Here is a 17,730-nt window from a genome sequence, read left to right as displayed (position 1 = left end):
AGCATGTAATCATATTAAAGAAAGCATGTAATCATATTAAAGAAAGCATGTAATCATATTAAAGAAAGGCAGGTTTTCAAAGTTTTAACAAAATAGTTTTTTCCAGTATTTTTCACATTGTTACATGTACCCCATCAAATTTCTGCCATAGAAACTACTACTATAGTTATGTTTACATTAAGCTATGTTTTGTCAATAATAAATAAAAATGTTTTTGTTGCTTGCATTGTAAGGATATACTAGGGCTGTTCGAAAAGTTCGCATACACGGTAAATCACGAGGAAATGACTGCGTTCTTGGCATTGTAGGTTTCATTTTATTTATATTCTAACAATTTCATCGTCGCAAGCCACGCCTATTGTCTCCGTTTACACTACATCAAATGTATGATTAAAAAAAAATAATCCTCGACTTCATGAATATTTATGTTCATTAGTCAACCAATCGGTGAGATTCCATGACTATTATTTTTTTTGATGGAAAGAAAATCATTCGGGGGTCATTGCGTGCCCGTAGCGGAATAATCCGAGGATTTCCGATTGAGAACAAACTGGACACTTTTTAGCTGTTGTAACTAATGGACACTTTTTTGTTGACTTTAACGGTGTAATAAATTTACCATACAATATGTGTAACTACGCACTCTCTTTAGATAATTGCCTGATCAACTCTAATCTTTCAGATTTCAACACATCCAATTTACCCCGAATTTCCTCATCAAGTTTGAGAATGCGATTAAGTTTATTGACACAGAATTTACAAGAATAAACACTGCTGTTAATGCGAATTTCATTTAATAAATACTTATAAACTGTACTTGCTTCTGTAAACAGGGATATGTAGTCTTTTTGTCCTTATTACTTGTAAACAAATACTGCACGTTTTAGTTGTGGGCGCAGACATTAAAATATCGAAATTGTGATCAGTGAAAGAAATTATTGGGCCATTTTATAAACATTCATGAAAATCGAGGGTTTCGCTGATCATGCAGCCATGGTGTGAGGTAGGGTATGTACTACGTACCGGACTCAGTAATCGTGGCTAGCGACGATGTAACAATTCATGCATGATAAGTATATAAAGGGTATTTTAAATGTGCTTACCATCCATAATGAATTATTATAATGATGCAGTAATGTTCCTGATAAAATTCAAACTTTTACAAAATGACGTTCAATTACTATTGTGACGTGATATATCTACGTCTAAAAGCTCCTCGCAGCTTGTGTTTCCTTGTTTTATCGACATGCCGACGTAGAATAAAGCTTATCTTATATTAAATATGAATTTTTATGCACTGAAATAGTCAAAACGTAAAATTCTTTTAAATATTTGCAAATTCATTGGAATGTGCCCAGACTAAGTATACACAACTTTATTGGCTGCGATCTCAACGGAACTTTCCCACGAACTTTTCGAACAGTCCTCGAATATACAATGGAAGCATGGGTAATATTTCTGAACAGTCCTCGTATATACAATGGAAGCATGGGTAATATTTCTGAATAGTCCTCGTATATACAATGGAAGCATGGGTAATATTTCTGAACAGTCCTCGTATATACAATGGAAGCATGGGTAATATTTCTGAACAGCCCTCGTATATACAATGGAAACATGGGTAATATTTCTGAATAGTCCTCGTATATACAATGGAAGCATGGGTAATATTTCTGAATAGTCCTCGTATATACAATGGAAGCATGGGTAATATTTCTGAATAGTCCTCGTATATACAATAGAAGCATGGGTAATATTTCTGAATAGTCCTCGTATATACAATGGAAGCATGGGTAATATTTCTGCATAATCGACGAAATACATCGTTACTTTCAAAATAGCTGATGTAGAGATATCAAATATTGAGATTCACGAAGTGATTCAATAATTAGGAAGAATGTTAACATTCCAAATGCCGTAACTTAAACAAAGTAGCTGTTCTAGTCCAAATGAAAAAAAAAATGAATAAAAGATTCAGCTTCTTTTGCGTAGTTCTTGTATCATGGGTACTAGTAGTATCAATTTTATTCTGCTAATGTGCTACCATACAAATGCCATACAGGTGAAACGTCACAGTTGATTGCATGGATAATAAAAGCGCCAGGTTGGTTTTTCTGAAGGAATTGGCGTCCGTTGGGCAATTCATTCGTTGAGCTCAGAAAGGTGTGTGTTTACGTCAAGGGGCAAGGTCTCCCGAAAGAAAGGAAGACACACGGTGTGATCCGGGTCAATTACAGGTGTTTTTACACGACATGGTTTTATTGATCTAGTTTTTTTATCCGGGTATTAAACAAAAAGAAAATGGAGGAGGTAGAAGAAAAAGAAAATACACCGAATTTCTTCAGACGTATGAGTGTAAGATTATCAAAAAGAAACAAGAAGAAAACCTCTGGAAAATTCGAGGAAATTACCAAGTAAGTAGAGCTAATCGGATCGATAAAATCATAATAAACACCAAGCTGTGCACGTTTTGATAGTCAATAAATTACGTCACACGTTCCGATATAAAACTATCGAATTTCCATACTCTAAAAGAAATATCGTGCATGTATATCATTAAGACAGGCAGATAAATGGTTCTTTCACGAAACACCTTTGTGTTGCATTAAGTATATCGCTTTTTGTTAAAAATCAATCAAGTCACTTACATGTTGTTGTTAAATTTCTATACCGTATCCATTACCTTCATGTTAATTTAGACCCGCGGGTTACGAACACGAAGACCTGCACAAAATCATGAAACGCCTGAAGGAGGAAATTAGTGCATTGAAGAAATTGCATCGAGACTGGGAGCAGACGACCAAACGATTGAAACTGGACCATGATTTCCGGGAGCACGTGGAACACGTGTATACCTATGCCAGCATGATAGCAACGGTATTGTCTCTTTTACCTTTGTATGCAAAGACAATATTGTAAATGGCTCAAACCTAAAAACTCGTGAAACAAAGGACAAGACCACTTACATTTTAAAAGTCTTATTGATTTAAAAACTGGGTGGGAGATAAAATATGCTATGATGCTGACTGCTGAGAAAATTAAGCGTCATGAAAGTTTTTAATCGTCGATTTTAGGGCGAAGGAACAATAGGGGTAAACTTACATTGTTTGTTACATCTTTTGACATTTTACATAAAATTGACAGCTTTCTATAAATGAAGAAATTGACATGTTAGAAGGAATTAGCGGTTACATCAAATATCAAGAATGAAGAAAGTGTAGTAATTAATTAATTACATGAATTATAATATAAAATTCTCCATGCTTTCCAGCGTGTTGGTGTGGCCACAGTACAGAAAGAAATGACAGAGGGTTATGAAAATGAAATTGCCAAACTCAGAGACGACATTCGTGACTTGAGAAGAAGTAACTACAATGACAAACGTCTTCAAGATAAAGACTTTGAAATCCAGCGTCTGAAACGTGAAATAGAAACTTTACGTAGTGAAATCAGACTCAAACGTCAATCTGAATCAGACCACGGTCCGGCCCCAGAATACGAAAACAGACGATATTCAAGGGGAAGGCTTCCGAAAAAAGACGAAAATGGTGCTCCAGATACATCTAAGTACATTATTCATGATCTGAAGGATAAAACAGAGAAACTGACGAGGGAAATCGAACAACTGAAGCAGGAGAAATCAGATTTACAAAATCAACTTGAGGATACTATCTATGATAATAAAGAGTAAGTATCTTCAAATAAATATTGAAAGTGAATTTTTTTGGAGAAATGTTAAGCACACTGTCATTCACGATTAATTCCATAGGTTGTCAAAACGTAATGCCGATACCATGAAGGATATGTACTCCAGATTTGATCCAAGCAAAGCTGGGGATGATGAAACATCTAGTGAAAAGAATTTAGGGTAAGGGGTATATATATGTTATTATCATTATTACATGAGATACAAAAGAAAGACGTATTTTGATATTCCATAAACTCTGGTTGATTTTTTCTTTGTGTGTGTTACAGAACTGAAGTAAGGTCAATTTCGTCTTTGAGTTCTATAGAAGATGAAAAGAAGACACAAACAGATTTTGCCAACAGGGAAAAAAGGTCTTAAAAGAGAACTCACATAAGCTATTGAAAAACTGCAATTGTTTCATAAAGCACTCTTGTAATTAAACCTCTTACTCTCATGAATTTATCTATGCTTTTTTCACGGCTGAAACAAATTGCTATTGTTTTAGCTCACCTGAGCTGAAAGCTCAAGTGAGCTTTTCTGATCACCCTGTTTGTTGTCCATATGTTTGTAAACTTTTCACATTTTCGACTCCCCCCCCCCCCCCCCCCCCCCCCCAATACACTGACAAAATTAAAAAAAATCTTCTCCAGAACCAGTGGATCAATTTAAATCAGACTTTGCACAAAACATCTCCACGTAAAGGGGATTTAAGTTTGTTAAAATGAAGGACATGTCCTTCAAAGGGGAGATAATCACGAAAATACAAAATTAGGGTTGGACATTTAAGAATCTCAAGAACCACTGGGCCAGAAAAATTTTGAGATCTAAATGAAGGCTTTAAAACATAGTGCAGATTCAAGTTTGTTGAAATCATGACCCCCGGGGTTATGGTGGGGCCACAATAGGGCATCAAAGTTTTATATGCTGATATATATGTACATGTATATAGGAAATATCTTTAAAAATATCTCTTTAACTATTTAAGTTAGGGTTTTCATATTTTGTATATATATTCCTAACTGAAATACCTTTTGTGTAATCGAATTATGTGTGATATCGTGACCTTGACCTGGAAGTTTGACCTACTTTTAATAAAAATCTTACTTATTTTAAAATATGTCATGAACTATCTAAGGTAGATTTTTCATATCTTATATATAAATTTCCTATAGCAAGACCTTTCATTTCTGATCATGTCCTTTTATACAGTGACCTTGAACTCTGAGGCTGTCTTACTTTTAAGAAAATTTAACCTATTGAAGGGGCTGGTTTACGAGTTTAAAAAAAAATCGCTGTTGATGATAAACATTAAAAATATAACTGAATTGATATTGAAATATACCAGTGAAATGTTAATTTTGTAATTTTAAGAATCTTAATTTTGCACAATCACACATTTAACTTTTAGATGATACATATTATCCAAAGAATACTTGAAATATATGATGGATATGATAAACATAGATTGAGATCCATTTCTTTTGAAAACTTCGTAAACAATAACGTATCACAGTTTTGTTTACAAAGCAAATAATAAACTCCCTAAAATGAGCTGTGATGATGTATAGCCTTAATTTTTGTGAAACATTTTAAACACATTATATAGTAGATTTTAATCATTAAAAGTGAAAAACAAAATTTGGAGGAAATCGTGAATAAGTCCCGTTTAGTATATCAGGAACTATTTATTATAGGTAGGACTTTCGTATTTTGTATATGTTCTTTATGGCAAGAGATTGTGACACAATAGCATTTGATCTTTTGACCTTTGATTTTCACCTACATGTACTTTAAAAGAACCGACCTATTTAATATCCCCTGAACTGTTTAAGGTAGGGCTTTCACATTTTGTTTATGTATAGATACTTTGGTGTTGACCTTGAACAATGACAAAACCATGGTGGTTCAGATGAGCGATATGGCACATGGGCCTCTTGTTGTCTTTAGATTAATATATTACATTTTTCAGACTTCTTCAAAAAGTAGAAAAATACGAGGAAGAAAATCGAGAACTTGAGAAAAGATTACAAGAAAAAGAACATGCAGAGTAAGTATACATGCATTGTGATTGATTCGGTTATTAACTTGCTACATGCAGTACATGTTGATGCATTTTAATTTTTTTTTTTGTATTTTGTAGACATCAAAACCAGAATACAATACATAGACTTCAACAGAGTTTGCACGAGGAGCGTAAAGCAAAAGAAAGAGCTTTGGACAGGTATGGTACTAATAATTCTGTTCATGACTAACTGCACACTGCACGGAGTGTGTGCCTTGGATTTCAAAGTTAGAATGATTTATATGATTCCGAACGCCACAAACGATAATGTAGCTACATTTAATATTATACATATACATATGTATAGGTTTCATATTATCATATGTAACATTATGATTTTCCCATAAAGGGGTAGATTACTCTGTATTCACATTTCCAATGATTTTGCCTTTGATATTTTTTACATTGTAATGATGCTATTGATAGATATAGTACGTCTTTATTTACGGCTGGGAATTCCGACAGAAGTAGAATTTAAATTTTGAAAATAAATTTCATTTTGAAATACAAGAGGATATGAACTGCAAAGCTTCACGCCGGCATATTTTACATGAAGCTCTAACGCGCTTCATGAAGTATGTGAACGTGAAGTGTTGCAGGTCATGTCTTCAGGTGTTTTCCAAATTCATTTATAGGTTTTAGAAATCTCTCTCCCTAAGCGACAGAATGTGTTTAGTGAGGACGTCTTCACAATGTCAAAGAGAGAATACACACGTGTAAGACAAAAAAAGTGTTCTATTTTAGTTAGTTTTCGGAACACATATTCAATTCTATACAATTTTAATTTCAACAGTATTTTATTCATGTATTTATAGAAAATACATACATAAATAGGATTAGGCAGCAGACAAAATGCCCTTTCCATAGGTCAAAGGTCAGTTATGACAAAATAAAATTAATATAGTACATGAAAATATAATGATTGAAGAAAAAGAAATTTACAAATAAGAGAATAAACAATTATAAAAAGGGAGGATATGACAATGTGTTCTATACAATGCTCTCTTTCGAATTGTTTTCTGTAGAGAAAATATCATTCGGCACACTTGTTCTCACTGATCTAGTATCTAACCTTTCACTTTCTGTGGGTTACATTTATGGGGACGTAACTGTATGGTGGAATCTTTGTCCTCATTGTACACGTCTGTCTTCACAACGCAGGTCAAATAGTACAAAATTCTCTCTCTCTCTCTCTCTCTCTCTCTCTCTCTCTCTCTCTCTGAATTTGACAGTAAGTTGAATTAGTTTTTCAAAACGTAAGACAAAATTGACGGTTAAATTGTCTTTTTTCTGAAGGTTAACGGAGAGAGCGTCACAAAATATGTTGTCTAAAAATCCTAACGTTACGGATCTGAGTGACCCAAATCGACCTCTGAAGATAGCTGAAAAGTATTCGGAACTCTATGACAATCAATGGACTAGTGCAATGGAAAATCTCGAAGCTCTTGGGATAAATGAAGAAAACGGAATCAAGATACTTTTAGACACCATCACAGTGAATATATTTTAATCAGATACTAAAACTTCGAACGTTTTGAACTTTTCTCATGCAAATGAAAATGTTTTAGTGGAGACTTATCAACAATACGTGTAATAAAGGAAAACAATATAATATTTGAATATCTATTTCAGTTGATATATGAAAAGTGCCAGTCCTATGAAAAAGATCAGCTAGAACAGATTCAAGGTCTTCTCTACAATCCACTATTTTCAACAGAAAAGACTCATAACTGTCTCAATGGGGTAAGCTCTAGGAAACACTTAACTTTTATATACACTAAATCACTCAATTCATAATTTCTCTTATTACTTTCACCCCATTACGTATCTAAGTCTCTCAACTAAATGTATTTTTCAGGAAGGGGATACAGTATCCAGCGAAGTTCTGCAGTTGGTGCGAGATGGAAGAAAGCGATTATCAGACAAAACCGTTAAAGTCCTTTATGGGGTAAGATTTTTAAGTGATCAAAACATTATTTCTCATTGAATACTATACAACTGAGTCAGAAGTTCGTAATTTTTACCATTACAGTAAAAAATAAAATCATGATCATTACATTCTTACAATTGATTTATCGATATATTCTAATTTGTATAGATATACAACTGGGAATTAAATTCACGTTTAAAATAATAATCAGAAATAAGTAGAAACAAGAAGTATCCAAACTTCAGTTGGGAATTATAAGATAAGCCATGTTTTACTTAACAGGCAATTCATGAAGAATCGTTAAAAGACTTGCTAACTGCTGAGCAATCATCTGCATGCAGTGACTACATCAAAACTTGTGTTCAGTACTGCTGGTTAATGGCCATTCAGGACCCTCCCATTCACATGCAGTGGGACTTCAGAAACGGAATCTCACAATTTGATAAGGACGTTCTGAAATCCTATACAAAGAGTGGAAACACGGTGGCATACATGGTATGGCCTGTGCTGTACCTCCATGCGAATGGACCACTGCTTTGCAAAGGAGTTGCACAAGGGACCACACCTGTTAAAAGTAACGAAAGCGAGGTCTAACATGATGTTGTCATTCCTGTATTTTTACTGTTACTTTGTAAAGCAGGGTTTTGATCATGAGCCATGTAAATCCACAATTCAAAGCATCTTGTTTCTGACTTAATTTTGCAGTATGCTTTGTTTCTATCTGATGCTTACATGTTTGATCTCAGTTTTGGTGTCTGCTAATTGGGATTTGTACTTTCATTTTATGCATATGATAATCGTTTTTAAGCCATGGGTCTGAAGTGTTATGTGTTCATTATTGTCTTAAGATACAGATCATGATATCAGTTGTTACGTCTGATATACCGGTATTTGTTGTTGTTAGTAGTAAGAGTTTTTGTGTATACATCCAAATGTATGTTGGTTAATATTTATTTATTAGTAACAATTGATTGAAAATATGTGTTGTCAATCAATATAAAATGATGTAGAAATGATTAATATGGTTAATTATGCACTGTGAAAAAAAATTAAGAAAATGTACCTCAACCGTGTGCCAGGTAGATAGTGATATGTTTCAAAGGATATTCAATCAAGATGGAAGCATTTGACTGGATTGTAAAAGTCATCCATCGCGGGTACTAAATAAAATAAGATAAATCCACATCTTTGTCTTTTTCATAGTTTGAATAACAGGACATCGATATACACACATGGAATAATATTCATGTATGAACAAAATGCATCAGCAATATATCAATTTCATCCTCATCAGAAAGTTTGGTTTGGTAGCTTGTGTGTTTTCTGTCCCGTCGAGAATTTTTCTCTCATTAAGTCGTCACTAGTGCAGTTGTAGGTGAAGTACTGCGAATTTAGACCTATTGTTAGCGCTGACGGTCGTAGCAGTGAAGGTTCTTTAACATGCCAATACCTGCCGCGACACGGGACGTCCGTTTTTCAGGTCATATCCAAAAGACCCGCGATTCTCACTTCTAAATGCCCAGCGTTTGGTGATGGAGCAATCACTATCGATGTTTATGTCTTAAGTTTGACGTGGCCATGGCACGATCGGGGGTCGAACTCACGACCTCCCGGTTACAAAGCAAACGGTCTAGATACCACTGAACTACCACGACAGGTGTTAGAAGAAGAAAAATGGTCGATTCGTAGTAAATTCAGAAATAGATAATTCACAAGTTTTTATTTGTCCACATCCAATGCGTGTTCCAAACATTAGTAGCAATGAAAGAGGTGACGGTATATTTTGTTACATATTAAATGAAAATTGAGAAATTTGAAAAGAGTAAAATATGATATATAGCATTATCAATTCAATTATTGTGTATCTTTTATTTATTTTATAAAAATTCAATATCTTCTCAGAAAGTTATGTTGAGAATTGAAGATATTTATCAATTCTTGGTTGCAGAGTAAACGGACCCTTGAATATCCCAATGTATTGTAAAGCGCTTTGAGCAGCATACGCTGGAAAAAGAGCTATATAAAACCAATCATTATTATTATATCCCTACGATGCCCCGCAATGTTAAATAATGAATTCTCCCCCAAAACAAGAAGGATTACTCTAATATTTTTCTTTGGACAACTGCGGTAAACCATCACCTTGTGAACATTGATCGACTATCAAAGATGTCTTGTGGTTCTAAACGAAGGTAAATATATAATAGGACATTATTTACATTGAATAAAGGTAGTTAATTGAAATTCATAAAAATTATGGACTTGACCAGACAATACATTGGAGGGTCATGAAAAAAATATGGCACGACATGAATGCAATAAACAATGAAATATGGATAAGTAGGCATTCTATGATGTTCTATTCCTATATAATGAAATATAACAAGTTGATATCCTTAATATTATAGGTTGCAGTGCAACTTCACCAATTATGTCCATTTGAAATATGAACAACAATATACATGTATTATCGTCGACTGCCCTATTTCGGTGACTGACCAGAATCGGTGACCTTTTGTTTACATCTGCGCGTTGTCGTTTCCGGGTGTAGATTGCGTCATCAATTTCGCCGTAGTGTTTGCAAACATATATAGAGCACGTCTTCAATTTCCCCCCGAAAATGAACTACTAGCATGAAAGTATGCAAAAAATCAACACGAGCACCCCAAAAATAAGTCCATTTACTTATAATAAGTTATTACTTTTTCAAGCAAATCTTCGAATTGATATAAAGTATACCAAAAGTCTAGAATTCTACACTGTTATATTATTCATTGACGTTTAGTTGCACATTCCTCCTGTGTATACGTTTTGACAGTTACAAACTTTTGGCAAACCTATATTAACAATAGGTGAACGTCACCGTTTTAGGACCACAAAGTGACATGTTTTTTGTTACGAAAATATATTCAATTAACGTACCAATGGAGTTGGAATTTTTTGGGGAAAGTAAAGGAATTTAATTGCTTTAAAGGTAGGCGTACTTGACTTGACTTAGTCCTCTTCGTCCCTTACGGAACATAGGGCTGAAACAGTCATCCTCCATCTAACCCTGTTTTGAGCTATTTGTTTGGCTTCTCTCCAGGTGTTCCAATGATATCTAGTTCTTTCAGCCTTGTTCTTCTCCAGCTGTGTGTTGGTCTCCCTTGTCTCCTGCATCCCTGTGGATTCCAGTCCAATGTCTGTTTTGTTATGTTGTTCACAGGTTTTCTCAAAGTATGTCCAATCCACTGCCAAGATCGTTTTTTTAATTTGTTCATTCACTGGGTCTTGCTTTGTTTGAATATAAAGGTTCTTGTTACTAATGGTTCGAGGCCACCATATTCTACATATATATCGAAGACATTTGTTGACAAACACCTGGATTTTGTGTTGGAGTCCTTTGGTAAGTCTCCATGTTTCAGATCCATAGAGTAGAACAGATTTTACGTTTGTGTTGAATGTGTTTAAAGGTAGGAGTATTATTCATTTATTTAATTCAAATGATTAACGAGAAAATCGCGGTTTATCACTAAGGTCACCGAAACTGGTCAGTCGACGATACCTCGTTTTGTTGCTGAGGCGAACATATTTCTCGTGTATGCAATATGTTGTACGGGGTGACTCTTGAGTCGAGCGAAGACCCTTTTAAAACATCTTGCAACACCACTTTAGACATTTACCTAGGTGTTCATAAACTCAGGTGACCTTTTGTAATTGGTCTGCATCCGTCGTGCGTCGTCCGTTAACAATTTGACATTTTTAACTTTTTCAAATTTGGGAGAAGGGGGACACAAGTTATTAATTTCAGGACCCCAGGGGCCTTATTGGTGGCCAAAAAGGACAAATTTTCAAAAATATTTTCTACAACCGTACATCTGTAAGAAACAGGAAGGCCTCTATCAAAATTGGTTCATGGTCTCCGGGGTAGAGGTTCCGACTCCAGGTCGACCAAAGTTAGCATCAAGTATAAAACGTCTTCTTTAATGTTCTTGATACTAAATTGAAATCTAATAATTATTTAGAATGAGTAGGTATATCTTTAGCAAAATTGTAAATTTGATGATCTCAGGGGTAGGGGTTTTGGTATCAAGGTGGGGCCAAAATGGTCAGTGATTAAATATGTCAACAAATAAACATTTCTAACTTCTTCTTGATAACTACCATTCCGATTCTTTTCAAATTTGATATGAAGCATCTTTGATAAATTGTAATTTTCAGGACTCAGACAACCTCGGGGCCTTAGGAGTTATTTTTTGAGAAACCAACTTTCAATTTTTCTTCCGCCCTCCTCCCCCTTTGAATACTTCATGCAGAAACTGACTCCCCCCCCCCCCCTCACATCCAGTTTAGCCTCGCTTATACAGTTTCTGCGTGGACCTCCACGCAATTATCATAGCTTTACATCTATCACTTTGTTAAAATTAAATGAAACAATCCATATCACACTCTGAAACGTTTTCAAAAGTACAAAGTTGTTGATTGCAGTATGCCTAGAGATGAAACCGAGGATTTGGCCATCTTACGACTGACTGTTAAACGACTAGAGGATCTTGAGCATGAACGATATGTGAAAACGAAATCTAGCCGAATGTTGGACATTTCACAGCTCGAAAACCAGATTTTGGCAAATATTAAAACTATGGAAACACATTTCAAACATTATTTAGAGGTGTAGTATGATATGTTTTAAAGAATTTTTCTAAAAAGAATCTCCACTTGGTGGGTAGGGTTAATAATGGAAAATAAAATGAAATATTTTATGAATTCATCTCAATTGAAGGTTTTTGCCATATACGTTTTTTTCTTCAGAGCAATGGCTACAGTAAGAACCTTTTACTCCAATCAAGCACAAGTCAATCATTAACTTCATTACATCAAGAGCTGGCAACTCCTTTGCACAGTTCTTTGTTTGAAATGATTGAGAAACTGAAAGGTGACGTAAAACTTCTGGAAGATGAATGCCAAGTATATAAACTCAGAATGGAAAGTTTACAAGAGTCGGAGGATAGGCATCTAAAAGCAATCGAGAGGCTGAAAAAAGAACTGCAAATAACAGAAACCTGTCAATATAAGTATGTGTCAGTGGAAAGGCATGCATAATATTTGAAAAAGAAAAACAAAGGGAAATCATCATTAACTTTTTTCAATTGTTAATTATAGCTGCTCATATTTTGGTACAAATCTTTTTATTTAAGAGTACGGTTTCAGCACGATCTTTATCAAGTTTTGAATACTATAGTACTATGACATTCTTTTATGTCTTCAAAATTGAAATCCCAAATTGTGTTTTCCTACAGTTAACAAGTATGCCAACAAAGTACCCTATTATTTGCAGATCAAACGATCAAATAGAGTGTTTGAAACAGAAAATTGATCGATTGCAAGGGAAAATTGTATTGAAAGCTGAGGAAGTAGATAGAATTACCGAAGAAAATAGAATGAATGAAGAAAGGTACAAATTCTACCGTAGGATGATCTGTGATATTGACATGGAAACGTTATTTACTCCTAAACGTTCGTGTAATTTGATCACTATGATGGTTAGGTCTTAATATGATAATGAAGTAAACATTTGAATGATTTGATGACAAATATTCCAATTTTCTTCCTCCAAAACAGTTTAAATATTTCAGATTGAGTGTCAAGATAGCAGAACTCGAAAGAGACACCCAGGCACACAGAGTGACTCTCATAAACTTGAGTACCAAACACACCTTGACGGAAGCAGATCGTTTGAAGTAAATGCTAGTTACGTACATGTATCTCTCACTGCAATCCATCATTTTATTTTCATTCAAATTGCTTGTTTCTCTCTTTGGTATATCACTAACAGATTGGAAGGTGAATATGCAGAAAGATGCAGAGAGAACAGAAGGTTACAATTTCAAGTAAAAGACATTGAAGAAAAGTGAGAATAAGTATTAACTTCTTTCTTCTTTTAAGTACATATTTCACGTCATGCATTTTGAGAGTGTTAATTACTAATAAAACCAGGCTTGGATTTCTCGAAAGAAACTTTAGCTGAAACTTGGACTTAAGTATGATATTTTTCTGAAATTTTGACAGTTCAATTAAAAGAAAACTCAAACTTAAGTTTGAGATTTTTATCGATAAATCCAAGCCTGATAGCAGTATACTATTGGTGCTGATTAACATATCCTGACTTTTGAAGATTAAAGGTGTACCAAGAAGCAGAAAAAAATATCGGTGCCAATGTCATTCCTCGGCAGACGACAACAGGCATATACACTAGTGGTGATGAACGAAAGTGCGGTGCAGTCAAATCTGGGAACTGTTTAGTTCGTGATCAGAGCAGGTACAACGCAATCTTGTGTTTTGTGTCATCATATCTTCATCAGTGGAATAAAGCTAGTGAATATCTCGTAGTGAACGGAGAGGATGAATATAAAATTGCGCGCATTCTTGGTAAAATTATGCAGGTGAGTTTGCTTGATAATTAAAGTTCATAAAAAATGTCAAATGAGTACATGAGGAAAACACAAACCCTTAATCATGATGATGATACTTTGTACCTCTAGGTAGCTTACAAAGAATGCAGAAAGTCAGTGGAAAAGCATCTCCTAGGGAACTCCAGGACGAAATCTAAGGAACACTCATCAGTAAGAAACCTTGTATGTCTATCAGCTTCGTTAGAGTTGTCTTTAATTCTTTATGTATAACAACTAAGATTTGATGAGAGTATAACTGTAATTGGGTCACCTGAGCTGTAAGTTCATGTGAACTTTTCTGATCATTATTTGAACGTATGTAAACTTGACACAGCTTTTTAAACTTCTTCTATAAAACTACTGAACAGAATTTGAATCAAAGTTGGCACAAAATATATTTGGTAAAGGGGATTGATATTGTCTAAACGAAGATCTCTATACCTCTTGAAGGGGAGATTTATGGAAGTGAAAATAGAGTGGGTGTCTTCAAAATTTTCTTTCTCAAAAACCACTGGGACAGAAATAAATGAAACCTTCTTGACATGTGTAGAATATACATCGTTCAAAACAAGACCCCGGGGATATGTAAAGGCCACAATAACCTTCTTCTCAAAAACAGCAGATTAATCATATTGGTATGCAAACATCCTCAGGTAATGCAGATCCAAGTTATTAGTTCCCTACCGGTGGGACTGAAGGGGACTACTTGTCTGCACTCTGCCCGCCCGTCCGTCCGTCCATCACAAACTTAGTTTTCCAGATTTTCATGTCTCCACCACAAAGTGGTTGGGGCATATAACTTTTCCCTCTTCCGTCCTTCTGCAACACCTAGTTATACCCCCCCGCAACAAGTTATGGGGGAGTATAAAGTTATGGGGGAGTATACTGGAATCGGGTTGTCCGTCTATCTGTCCGTCCGTCCGTCGGTCTGTAGACGCAATGGTTTCCGGGCTCTAAAGCATTATCCTTTCCACCTACCGTCACCATATCATATATATGGACTACCCATGGGATGAAGATGTTCCCTATCGATTTTGGGGTCAAAAGGTCAAAGGTCAAGCGCACTGGACATCGAAGTAGCAATATGGTTTCCGGGCTCTAAAGCGTTATCCTTTCCACCTACAGTCACCATATCATATATATGGACTACCCATGGGATGAAGATGTTCCCTATCGATTTTGGGGTCAAAAGGTCAAAGGTCAAGCGCACTGGACATCGAAGTAGCAATATGGTTTCCGGGCTCTAAAGCGTTATCCTTTCCACCTACAGTCACCATATCATACATATGGACTACCCATGGGATGAAGATGTTCCCTATCGATTTTGGGGTCAAAGGTCAAAGGTCAAACGCACTGGACATCGAAGTAGCATTATGGTTTCCGGGCTCTAAAGCGTTATCCTTTCCACCTACAGTCACCATATCATACATATGGACTACCCATGGGATGAAGATGTTCCCTATCGATTTTGGGGTCAAAAGGTCAAAGGTCAAGCACACTGGATATCAAAGTAGCAATATGGTTTCCATTTAAATTCTTAACGGCTTTTTTCATCGCATGGAGATGCTGTGTTCCTAGATACCTTTTGGATCATAATACTGAAGTTTTACCTATTACCAACACCCTTTGGGAGATTGGGGTAAGCGGGGGATATTCTTAGTGAGCATTGCTCACAGTACCTCTTGTTTTCCTTACTTTTTTCTAAACGCCTTCAGATATTGAATTGATTTGTTGTATACAGGTGTGTATTGATGAGTTACAGATCGAATTTGAGTTTTGTTCCGGTCGTTGATTTTTGATGGAGTTGTGCCCCTTTAACTTAGAAAAATTACTGTTACGACCAGTTTTCCTGACCTTTTTTCTAAACGCCTTGAGATATTGGACTGGTATTTTGTATGCAGATATATATTGATGAGTTACAGATCGAGTTTGAGTTTTGTTCCGGTTTGTTGATTTTCAATGGAGTTTTGCCCCTTTAACTTAGCAAAATTACTGTTACGACCAGTTTTCCATACTTTTTCTAAACGCCTTGAGATATTAAATTGATTTTTTGTATGCAGATGTATATTGATGAGTTACAGACCGAATTTGAGTTTTGTTCCTGTTCGTTGATTTTGATAGAGTTGTGCCCCTTTAACGTAGAAATATTAATGGAGTTGTGCCCCTTTAGCGTAGAAAAATTAATGTATTTATTTTATGGCTGTTAAAACATATATAGGATTGTTGTTGAGTTCTTCATTGTACTAAATGTGTGTAACATACAATCTGAATACCACATTCAATGCTATACTTCGATGGATTTCGTACATTTGACTTTACTACAGGCGGGGACATTCGTGTCGTGCCGACACATCTAAATTTAACATGCTTTCATTTAAGTAGCTGAAATATGGTGTGTTGTTGACGATGGAGAAGTTGAAATCATCCCGTTTGTCATAAGTTGAGTTGTTAGTTTACCGTTAATATCTACTTTCAATAAAATATCCAAGTATGAAGCAGACGTGGACGACTCTGTGGTGTATTTTATTTCGAGTTCACTGGGATATATCGAATCGACATATGAATGAAAATTATTATTGTTAACAGATAATACGTCGTCGATATATCTAAATGTCGAATTGAAGGCCACAGCAAGAGATTTTTTCTTCTCACGTACAATTTGTTTTAATAAATTCTGCTTCATAGGAAAATAAAAACAGGTTAGCTAACAAAGGAGCACAATTCGTGCCCATGGGGATTCCAACATGGGGACATACTAAGGGGTCAAAAAATTTCAAGGGCATAAAGAGGCAGGGACATATTCTAAAAAGTTTCTTCTGAAGAACAACAGGGCTAAGGTGACTCAGGTGAGCAAATGTAGCCAATGGGCCTTTTGATGTATTTTGTTGGAAAATCTCAAACGAAAACCCAAAATATTTTAAGATATGGCACATTTATTCCTGTATGTGTTCTGTACAAGAGAATGCGATACTTTCCAACAAATAAGCCCTATTCTTGAAACAAACTTGTTAAAATTCAAAAGTGACTCTGAAAAAAAAATCATCCTGTTCTTTTCCTGAAATGTGATATTATTTGTGTAGGAACGATCAGGTCTACCTAGCTTGTTTGATCTATCAATAGAGATGGTAGAGATTAATTCCACCAAAATATTTGCAGAAATCTACAAGGTATGTGGTTTTTGTCTTATCTATTAAAATGTTTCCATAATATGTTGATGGAGCTACCGTTAGAGGGAGCTTGGTCACATGTATATGAGCGGATCCTGTTTTCCCGTGGAAGTGGGTTCCACCCATATTTTTTTTTACAACTTGAAGTGCATGCAAATACTGTAGGTAAATATATTTATTTTCTAGCTATCCTATGGTCGGTGGGTTCGGACCCATATATGCGTGCTTCATACACTAGCCCTCTACCAATAGAATTGAAATATTCAATCTAAAAGAAAACGAAAAAAAAAAATGTACTCATGGAATTAGGATATTTGATTTAAAAGAACACGAAAAAAGAAATATAACCTAATGGAACTAAGATAATCAATTGAAAAGAAAACGAAAAAAATATTTACCTAATAATAAAAATAATCAAAAACATGAAATGGCAAAGCGGCAATAATCTTAAA

General features: G+C 35.1%; 2 protein-coding genes across 6 annotated transcripts in view; both read left to right on the top strand.

The window, feature by feature from the left end:
* The first annotated feature begins 1,273 nt into the window (after positions 1–1,273).
* Positions 1,274–8,865, top strand: LOC125679222 (trichohyalin-like). Of its 2 annotated transcripts, XM_048918266.2 has the most exons (11): positions 1,282–2,414; positions 2,700–2,877; positions 3,272–3,687; positions 3,770–3,868; positions 3,976–4,059; positions 5,658–5,735; positions 5,829–5,909; positions 7,047–7,245; positions 7,383–7,493; positions 7,609–7,698; positions 7,963–8,865. In XM_048918266.2, exons 1-11 carry the CDS (start codon positions 2,302–2,304, stop codon positions 8,272–8,274), a joined length of 1,761 nt encoding a protein of 586 aa, XP_048774223.1. In that variant the 5' UTR covers positions 1,282–2,301; the 3' UTR covers positions 8,275–8,865. The 2 variants fall into 2 exon arrangements, with proteins under 2 accessions (XP_048774224.1, XP_048774223.1); XM_048918267.2 differs by lacking the exon at positions 5,829–5,909 and having other exon boundaries at positions 1,274–2,414.
* An 879-nt stretch (positions 8,866–9,744) lies between these two features.
* Positions 9,745–17,730, top strand: part of LOC125679224 (uncharacterized) — a 15,231-nt gene continuing 7,245 nt past the window's right edge. The window contains exons 1-9 of one of the 4 annotated variants that reach the window (XM_056154506.1): positions 9,745–9,872; positions 12,148–12,286; positions 12,472–12,734; positions 12,998–13,114; positions 13,296–13,400; positions 13,496–13,570; positions 13,835–14,102; positions 14,202–14,282; positions 17,192–17,278. In XM_056154506.1, the coding sequence (XP_056010481.1) occupies positions 9,850–9,872; positions 12,148–12,286; positions 12,472–12,734; positions 12,998–13,114; positions 13,296–13,400; positions 13,496–13,570; positions 13,835–14,102; positions 14,202–14,282; positions 17,192–17,278 (1,158 nt within the window). In that variant the 5' untranslated portion in view covers positions 9,745–9,849. Of the gene's footprint in view, positions 9,873–12,147; positions 12,332–12,471; positions 12,735–12,997; positions 13,115–13,295; positions 13,401–13,495; positions 13,571–13,834; positions 14,103–14,201; positions 14,295–17,191; positions 17,279–17,730 lie in introns of all 4 variants that reach the window. The other 3 variants (XM_048918272.2, XM_048918271.2, XM_048918270.2) reach the window with 3 other exon arrangements.

The sequence above is a fragment of the Ostrea edulis genome, chromosome 2 (genome assembly GCF_947568905.1).
Source record: "Ostrea edulis chromosome 2, xbOstEdul1.1, whole genome shotgun sequence".
NCBI lineage: Eukaryota > Metazoa > Mollusca > Bivalvia > Ostreida > Ostreidae > Ostrea > Ostrea edulis.
The sequence above is the reverse complement of the archived record's forward strand: the minus strand, read 5'-3'. Positions and strand labels throughout refer to the sequence as shown.

Excerpts from the sequence above, each read along its gene's own strand:
- LOC125679222 (XM_048918266.2), top strand. The coding sequence starts at position 2,302 with ATGGAGGAGGTAGAAGAAAAAGAAAATACACCGAATTTCTTCAGACGT. Across the intron at positions 4,060-5,657 it reads TTTGCCAACAGGGAAAAAAG|ACTTCTTCAAAAAGTAGAAA; the intron begins GTCTTAAAAGAG and ends TACATTTTTCAG. Across the intron at positions 7,494-7,608 it reads CTCATAACTGTCTCAATGGG|GAAGGGGATACAGTATCCAG; the intron begins GTAAGCTCTAGG and ends TGTATTTTTCAG.